This window comes from Lipophrys pholis, assembly GCF_963383615.2.
Source record: "Lipophrys pholis genome assembly, chromosome: 7".
NCBI lineage: Eukaryota > Metazoa > Chordata > Actinopteri > Blenniiformes > Blenniidae > Lipophrys > Lipophrys pholis.
The window spans coordinates 12,544,700-12,553,910 of NC_137638.1; the positions used below are offsets into that span (position 1 = coordinate 12,544,700).

Genomic DNA, 9,211 nt, shown 5'->3' on the forward strand with positions numbered 1-9,211 from the left:
AATGCACCAAGTAGACCAGGGTGCCATCCAACATCCTGGTCGGCGGAAGGGGATGGACATGATAGGCCAGTTCACTCTCTTTCACTGGCTTGAGATGGGAAACATGGAAGGTCGGGTGGATGCGAAGTTGAAGCCACAGGACGCTTCCGGTTGGCCTGGCACTCCATTCTGCGAGAGGACAGGAGGAGTGTAGCCAGCGCCCATTTCCATATCCTCCTGCACATCTTGAGGTGGGCCAGAACCGAAGGCATCATCAACTCAGTCTCATGTGATACCCTAGGGAGCACTATAATGGAGACAGACCAGAGAAGGACTAGACGAGAGAATTATGAGCCTAGTCCACCAGAGGTTTTCTACCTCAACCACAAAGTGGAGACTAGATTGGGTTGGGTGAGGCTGGGCGGAGAGGTGAACTGACTCTGCCTCAGAGGTCCAGATGAATTGGGGAGAAGTGGAGGTGAGAGCTGTGAGAGGAGTGGCCTTCCCACTGTAGTCCCGGATGAGCGGAAAGTAAAAGTTTGCAAAAACAAGGAATCCGCTGGTGCTGCTTCCGGTACTCAGGCTACGGCCAGTCGTGAACTGTGAAGAGTTTAGTCAGATCCATCCTCATCTCTACCTGTGAGATGATGTAACCGAGGAAGGATACCATGGACTGATGAAATGCACACTTCTCTGCCTCAACATGTAAGCGATTTCTCTGGAGTCGTTCTGGGACTTGACGGATGTGCAGAGTGTGTTCCTCAGGGTTGCGGGTGTAGACCAAGATGTCATCCAGGGAGATGAATTCAAACTGGTTGATCATGTCTCTCAGGACGTCATTCATGAGTTTCTGGAAAACTGCAGGAGGGTTAGTGAGTCCAAAAGACATTACCAGGTATTCAAAATGTTCCAGTAGGGTGTTGAAAGCCATCTTCCACTCATCTATTTCACAAATGTGCACCAGGTAATAGGCATTAGTTTTGTGAAGACAGTGCCCCTGTGGAGCGCAGTGAAGGCGGAACAGAGCAGAGGAAGGGTGTACCAGTTCCTAACGGTGATGTCATTAAGACTCTGGTAGTCGATGCATGGGCGGAAGAAGCCGTCCTTCATACAAACAAAGAAGAACTCAGTTCCAACAGGAGACGATGAGGGCTGGATAATTTCCACAGCCAGAGACTCACGGATGTAGGTCTCCATAGCTTCCCGTTCAGGTCTGGAGAGGTTGTACAACCGACTGTGAAGTAGCTTGGCTCCAGGAAGCAGGCTATAAGGGGAGGCATTGAGAGCACCTTGTCTTTGCTGAAAATGAGAGCCAGGTCAAGATAGGTGGTCGAAACAGCAGAGAGGTCCACGGGTTCAGAAGGTGCCAGTCCAGCGGGGGCAGTTTGAGTCAGGGGGGCCACAGTCCGTGATTACAACAACAGGAGCTCCAGGCGCTGATCTCGTCCCTCACCCAGAAGACTCAAGGTTTATGGCACCGCAACCAGGGGTTACCCAGGACCAAAGCAGAGAGTTCCAGTTAATTGGAGTCACTGGGGGATTTTCAGAGATTGTTCGGCTCACCAATAACCTCTTAATTATTGGGCAGCATGTCCCTTTTCCCGGCCGCATAGGACAATTGGCGAGAAAGTGCCCCGGCTTACTGCACTCGAGGCAGACATTGGTGTCATAGTGATGGCGCACCTCCTGCAGGGTGAGATAGGCACTCCCAATCTGCATGCGCTTCTTGGGCTGGAGATATGAATGAAGAAACCTTCTGGACTCGCGAGGACGAAAACGGGATGTCCACTTTGTTCCATCCACTCCAAACAGCGAGGGTCCAAAACATGATGGCAAACTCGGCAGCACTGCGAGAACCCTAGCGCAGCAGGGTGAGTCAATCGCTGGCCTCCCTCTAACGGAGTGATCAAACATCCTCCACAATCCACCAGTAAAGGCTGGTCGGAGTGGCACTCCGGGGACTGACTCCCCCACATAGCGGTACCCCAACGAGGTAGGCAATGCAGGCTCGAGCTGACCCATATGAGTGGGGTTGGAGTTGGAAAACGAGATCCACCTGGGTCAGGAAGGCCGGGCAGGATCTTAAATCTCCCAAGTACCTCTCAGGAAAAGGGGCAGATCCTGGATGTTGCCGCTGGTCTGGGAGGGCTGGTCCACGACCGATGCAGCTGGAGCCTGGTTGGTGCTGTTCAGGTGGGTGGACTGTCCAGCAGCTTGGGAGGTCATCCGTGAAGCTTGGTCCAACACGGCTTGGTTGCTCTCTGCCAAGTTCTGAAGGTGTGCATCATGCTGCTCAAGTCTGGATGTCTGCCATGTTGAACGTATGTATGAAGGCTGGGCTGGTTTCTGAACCTGGCCTGTGATCTTCTGAGCTCATAGTGGCTGGAACCTACTGTTGTGGGTCTGGTTCTGAGGCTCAAGCACGGAAGACAGACCAGGGACCCGGTATAAAAGTTCATCAGGCGCAGAGTTGAGCCGGTGGGAGCCCATGGACAGAACGGGAACTGGTGGGTGAACAGCCGAGGTGTCGGAAGTCCTGGCGGGCAAGTAGCGAGGCTGGAAGCCAAACGTGGGCGCTGTGGTAGGTTGTACAAGAAGTCGGTGTTACACAGGAGCAGAGCAGACAGAGAGCTTACACAAAGGCATAGAAAAATTACTGTCACCTGGTGACCACAGCTGTGCAGAATCTCAGGTAAGAGCCAGCAACAACAGTGCCCCTGTGTGGACACTGCTGCACAGGGCGTGACGCACAGAAAGGCAATCAAACCCTGAATCAAACCAGGGGTGCTCTCAGTCTGCAGAAGGAAGTGCTAACCACTACACTAAATTCATAATAACATTTCTTAGTTTCAGTATTGGGGTGTACGGTATTGGCTAGTCTTTGATTAACATGTGGTTTAAGTGATTTGCATATCACTGTATTCTGATTCTATCTACAGGTTAAGATGTGTCCTCATATTTTTGAGAGTATTATTCTGAATGAGTCAACAGGTGAATCAGCACTGAACACCTGCAGCCTTCTGCACCAAATATAATTTCAGCTCGTTTGCGTGCTGTGTTTTGATTAACTGCACAGCAATTAATCACTTTCTGAATGTATATTTAAATTCACTGAGTGTGAAGAACAGCTGATAAATTAAATGGAGCGAAAACAAAAGGATTCGTTCTGAAATGTCATAGTTTGTATACAGGAGTACAAAGCCAGTGCATCAGTCATAGTAAATGTATGACTTTACGCCAACTTGTCACATTTGTATTGAGAAGGGGTAATCAAGACAAATCAGACTCAATATTGTGCTGCAAATCTACAAACAGAAATCAAGTCTAATTAACAGATAAAGGGAATGGAGGAAATGTTTGGGGCAGCTAGTTATTCTGAAATTACAGTGCACAGCAGATTTACTAATCTATTCCCAGTGCAAGCATGTTTCAGCATAAAGCAACACCAATCCACTCCCATGCAAACAAATACCATAGTGTTTTAGCCTGTTTGAGTTGTATCCAAAGCCATGGAGCACAAACAACGGTTGTATGGTCATACAAAACCAACACTCTTGATTTGCAGTGTGTAGTGTCAGTGTGTGACAGTGTACTTTTATGTTGAAAATAGCAGGCAGGAAGAAGCCCCACTATTTCTGAGGGGTTTTGCTCAATGTGCCTAATGGACGGGGACAGTATGTGCAAGCTGGTGAAAAGAGTTCAGCCTGCAGCTCGCTGTGCCGTCAAATATTGTCCATTCAGTTTGGAAACTATTGTGTGTGGAAGTAAGCAACATTTCATCTGTTGTTGTAAGAATACAACCCACAGCACAACACATTAGAGGGAAAACTGTGTTCTTTCTCTTTTGCAGCCTATATCTTTATGTAGTCTGCCAGACAATTTATATTTGCAGTCACCTGTTCGACCAGGTGAGTGTGGCTGAGGGCCTGAGAGACTTAGGTTGAAAATTAATGCACAGCGCCCCCTGGTGACAGACAAGCCGCAAAGCACCAGGAATGTGTTAATGGCCTCAGTACTCTGTAGCACCCATCAAAATGAAGAGGTGGGAACGTTTTGTACACTCCTTAACCTGTTTAGAAAAGATAAACGCAAAAGAAACCCCAATATATTTTTTCTACTTTAAATAGATTATATAGATAGGGAGTTGAGCTTAAAGGACTTTTGTACACGTCAGAAAACGGCTGCGTCTTTGTGTCTGAGTCAGGGAAAATTCAGGGAACATTTCAGATTTGTTTTGCCTCTAGGAGCACTTTAGCCTCAGATCTGGATTATCCCTGGGTGGATGTTAATGTTGAACATGCTGGAGTTTGCATGTTTCCCATAGGTGTGTGTTTTTTCATGGCTATTCCCGTTTCATCCCACAAATCAAAAACATGCATTTGAGGTTAACTGGGGACTCAAAATCGTCTATTGAAATTAATGTGTGTGCGTGTTTACCTGGGAAGTAAAAGTAAAAAGATGAGAGAATAACAAACATTTAAGTTTAGTAGAGAAACCCCAAAACAATTTTGTAAGGAAATTATTAAAATGGTTTTATTCCAGCTCCAATATAAATTCTCCACTTTTAAAAGACCAAACAACAGGAAACTTTCTCTTCAACTCATTTCTTTGCTACGATTGACAGCAATAACTCCAACCACAGAAATGTACAATATGAACACTGTTTATTCAATGTTTTACAGAAAAACACATTTTCAAGGTACCATAGTAATAATAGTGTACAATAGTATTCTTTTTTTTTTTTTTAAAAAGTGGAAGAATAAAAATGCCTTTAAAAAAAACAACAACAATCAGATTGGTTATTGTGCAAATGGGGCTACATTTCTCCCTTGGCAGATTGGTATGTTTTATATCGATGCCGTTTTGACACATTCACACTGTACTTATACCGATACACTTCTGGAGTTATGGCGAGTCGCGGTGCAAGAGGATATAGTCCCAGTATTGTCATGCCCAAAGTGTACCGTTTTTCCTAATGGTGGACTTGGTAGTAATGTGCTTTGATGCAGACTGAAGTGACTGAGCCATTGCCAAAAAGTGATTGCACAAAAATGAGCCTTTGGTAAGAAAAGAAGGAAAGAAAGAAAGAAAAAAAAAAGAAAAGAAGGAAAGTCCCTCCCATCACTGTGGTCATATGGTAATGGTTGCAAGTGCATTAAATGATTTATAGGTGACGCGAGGCACGTAATTAAGTAAAATGTAAACGGAACCATGATTGGATATAGAAACACGATATCATATGAAAAGTTCCATTGTGAGAAGTGTTAGTGTTAATTTCCAACATGGAATATTAAGACTTGTGTTGCAACCAAGAGGTTAGACGTTTACGCACAGTATACGTAGGCCGATAACAGTTACACTCATCCAGTAACGCTCGGGTTAATCAGTTGTAACAAACAGACCGACATCATAAAGATCTGACCACTTTAAAGTGAGACTCACGGAGACGTGTGTTACAGCGGTGGAAGTTGGAGGGTAAAAACCATCTCCTTTGATGAAATGAAAGAGTCAAAAGAGAACTAAGTGATGCGCACTCTTATGACACAGCCTCATCTGGCCGCTGGCAAACAAGGGCTAAAAATAAAAGGGAGTGCGTAGCTCTGAGCGAGACATCCAGCTTCCACCGCTGGTCCCCAGTGACTGTCAGGAGGGGGTGTGACATTACCAACCACCACCCCCCGGGGTGACTCGTGCCCTCGTGGGAGCAAAGAGGAGAATCTGGACACATTTACAAAAAGTTCCTAGTCTCCAGAGGATCCTCGTTTCTCCATAAATCGCTACATGATTGTGATGCAGTGATTAAGGAGGTTTAAAGTTGTGGGAAACTTCAAACCTGAAGCTGAAATATTAATTGCCCGGGGGCATTGCACCACGAGAGCCCACTTCCTCACGAGCAAGAGGAAACGTGTTCAACGCCACAAAGGGATTTCATCCAATCGGCCGCAGGATTTTCCCTCAGCTTGGATGTTTGCAGATAATGCATCATTGTGACAACCTGAGCTTTGTGGAGCCGTCTCACTCCACATGTTCAGATTATTATTTATGTCGCCTTATAGCAGCCCCCCCAAAAAAATTTCATGACTGTGTTGATTAGTTGCAGCCACCTGTTGTTTTTGTTACTTAACAGATGCTAAATTGGGGAAAAAAAAAAAGGTTTGTTGTTTGTGCGGGTTCAACAAAAAAAAAACCTCTTATGATTCGCAAGAAAATGTCCCCAAAAGAATTCCACAACTATTTCTAGAAGCAGAAAAGTCTTAAACACAGGCACTATATTAAAGAAGCTATCAAGTTTGAGCTAAACTCAAAGATTAGCTCTTTGCATTGCATCTTAGCATTTTAATACTGGATTTCTCGCATTCTTAACCGTCATTGGCAAAAATAACTCAGCAAATGGTTGTACAAATAAAAATAAAAGCGCAAAACTATCGTTCTTGGATTGTACCCAGATTGATTCCTGAGTGTCGCTCAAGCTCTGGGATCAATTTCATACTTTAGTTGTGTCTTCTGATTGCTGATGTTTGGCCTTCAACTTTGCATTGGGATCAGAATGATGCAGCAGTGGAGAACGATTGCGTCGGAATGATAGAAATGTGTGGTTAAATAATAAAATAAGCATTTTTTTTTTTTTTTTTTTAAATGAGGCGATCCATCTCCATCAGTTCACTGGCTCTGCAGCCACTGCACTCTCAGCTCCTCCACCTCTCTGCCATACCAGTCGTGCAGTTTGGAGAAGCAGCCGGTGCCTGGAGAAACTGGGCTTTCCAGAGAGGCTCCTCTCCTCCTGGGCGGCACTGGTGGGGCCCTCGCTCCATCGGCCCCACACCCGATGGCGTTCCCCGAGTCTGCGCAGCCCTCCCAGGCCACAGAGGACGACACTCCCTCCACACAGCCGTTAGCCAAGGCAGCTGGTGATTTGCTCCACGCGACTCCATTCTCCCTGGAAGAGCCAGACATCAGCTGCACCTCATCCGGGAGGCTCTTCTGGCCCACGGAGGCAATCGACATAGGGGCGGCGTTCGACGAGGACGATGACAAAGAAGACGAAGATGAAGAGGACGATGATGCTCCGGACCTGGAGCGTGCCACCTGGTTCCTCTTGGAGGTCTTCGGCCTGGCCTGCAGGCCTCCAACCCCGGCTCCGACGAAGCCGACCCCGGTGGCCTCCTGGATCTGCTCCAGCTGCTGCTCCAGCTCCTTCACCACCAGCCTCATGTAGTCGAAGCTTGCCCTCGACAGCGCCTTCACCCACGACTCCATGCCCGCTTGGCTCTCGGCCGCCATCTTGTACACCCGAGCTTTGGCGCAGTCAAACTTGACGGCGAAGGCGAACTCCTCGGCCGACACGCACAGCTCCACGGTGCACCCCTCGAGGACGATGACGCCGATGGGCTCCCGGCTGTCCCGCTCCTCGAAGTAGAAGAGCATGTTTCCCTTCAGGACGAACCAGCGCCGGTGATACGCCGTGTTGCGCTCGCCCTTTTTGAACAGGAAGCCGGTTTTGTCCGGCGGGGTGTCGCACGTGGCATAGTGCGCGACGCTGCGTTCGTTGAGCTTCATTTTCTACCGTTCTCCTTTTCCGCAGCAGATTCTTTATTTACCTGAAGGACAACATGAAAGGATGTGTCATGGTTTATGATCAGAATCCACATTGTATTCGCTCTTCTCACGTTAAAAAGAGGTCAAAGTACAGGGCTGAAAAAAAAAAAAAAAAAAAGAAGCTTTATTTAAAGCAACTATCCAGGGCAATTGAGAAAAGTCTCGATTGTACTCCACCTGACCTCGCCGGACACCACCTTTAGAGACATTCTGCTCCTACAAACACCTTTGTTTCTTAAAGGCACAGTGTGCCACATGATGCCACTTGTAAAGTATAACTACAAGACAGGAGACGAGGAATGCCGAAAACTGCAAATGTGGGCCACTTTAAGAGGCTGACTTACAAAACAAAGACAGTTTTCCTGGGTTATATGCGGTGCAGTCACATGTCCAGCTGTAAAGTAGAGCTCAGACCTTCCCTCTGTGTAAACAACTACTAATCCAATTTTATTCGGTTGAGAAAGAAGGAACACTTACAGGCTCACAGTAATACTCGACCCTGCTGTAACTTCATGTATCACTTTTTTTTTTCTTTTGCATATGTGAGAGGGCACAACCTCAGGGAGTCATGAGAAAAGCTCTGGTTTCAAAGTGGGAAAAACTAAAAAATACTGTACATCTCACAGATTCTCAGTACATCCCAACACTGAGAGATCGCACTCTTTAGTATAGCTGACCTAGTTTACAGCAAAGAAAACAGAAGGGGATGAAAATGTACATCACTAATACTGACCGCCCGTCCCTTTACTTCACCCTTGTGTCCAGCACGGCTGATGACAGCATTGTTTGTTATCTCTGTGCAGGTTTTCAAAGGGTGAAAAATAATCTCTAACTTAATCTGGGCTGCATGAAAGCTTCACTCCCAGAGAGACATAATACAGATCCCAGAAAGAAACACAAACTAGTTGTAAACGATCGAACGATATCCATGACAGGGTGCTCCTTCACATGTGTGTGCAGAGACACAACACTGATTCAGTTGTCAAGAAAGTTTATTACTTACGTGTTCATCTCACATCCAGCAGACTCCCAGCAGCCCCATCACACCTCCAGCTCGCCCTGCTTCAGCTGCAGACCGGAAGAGACAAACATTGCGGGTGTGATCTTGTTGTTGTGACTCCAGGTATGAGAGGAGAGGAGTGAGACAGGAAGCAGCGGTCAGGTGAGGGTCTAGTGTTTCACGCTCAGTTACAGATTAGCGGTTTTTTCCCAGCTTGTGCCAGCAGCTAATCCCGTCTGGACCCATGACTCAGTCTCGGATGGGGTCTGCCGCGGCTCACACACGCCTTTGACACATCAGCGTTTGGCAGCAGGATGTTGTCTGGATGTTAAAGTTTAACTCTCGGGAGATTGAGGGATTTGAAACACGTCTCTCTGCAGCGACTAGCTTTAAGCGTTTAGCCTCTGCGGTTTGCGCAAATACGCGAGACGCGGCGGAGTTCATTAATCCCGCCGAGCAGAAGCTGTCAGTCACTCAGCTTTAGCTTTTGTACCCCAAAACCTGAGTGTTACCTGTAGATAAACTCACCTCCTCCTCCTGCCGGGGCGGTTTCCTCCGCGTTCTTTAGTTTGTCTTCATTTCTTTTTCCCTTCTTTTCTTTTTCCTTGCTTTCGTCTGTCACGTGACGGCCGGAGT

General features: G+C 46.9%; 1 protein-coding gene across 4 annotated transcripts; it reads right to left on the reverse strand.

The window, feature by feature from the left end:
- Nucleotides 1-4,633: 4,633 nt before the first annotated feature.
- On the reverse strand, nucleotides 4,634-9,211 carry LOC308112550 (sesquipedalian-1-like). 4 transcript variants are annotated; one of them, XM_080468146.1, is made up of 3 exons: nucleotides 9,104-9,211; nucleotides 8,579-8,643; nucleotides 4,634-7,577 (listed from the first exon to the last, which is right to left on the reverse strand). In XM_080468146.1, exon 3 carries the CDS (start codon nucleotides 7,534-7,536, stop codon nucleotides 6,640-6,642), a length of 897 nt encoding a protein of 298 aa, XP_080324272.1. In that variant the 5' UTR covers nucleotides 7,537-7,577; nucleotides 8,579-8,643; nucleotides 9,104-9,211; the 3' UTR covers nucleotides 4,634-6,639. The 4 variants fall into 4 exon arrangements, with proteins under 4 accessions (XP_080324272.1, XP_080324273.1, XP_080324275.1 ...); XM_080468147.1 differs by having other exon boundaries at nucleotides 8,579-8,679; nucleotides 9,104-9,195; XM_080468149.1 differs by having other exon boundaries at nucleotides 8,579-8,692; nucleotides 9,104-9,192.

Coding starts and splice junctions, on each gene's coding strand:
- LOC308112550 (XM_080468146.1), bottom strand. CDS start 7,536: ATGAAGCTCAACGAACGCAGCGTCGCGCACTATGCCACGTGCGACACC.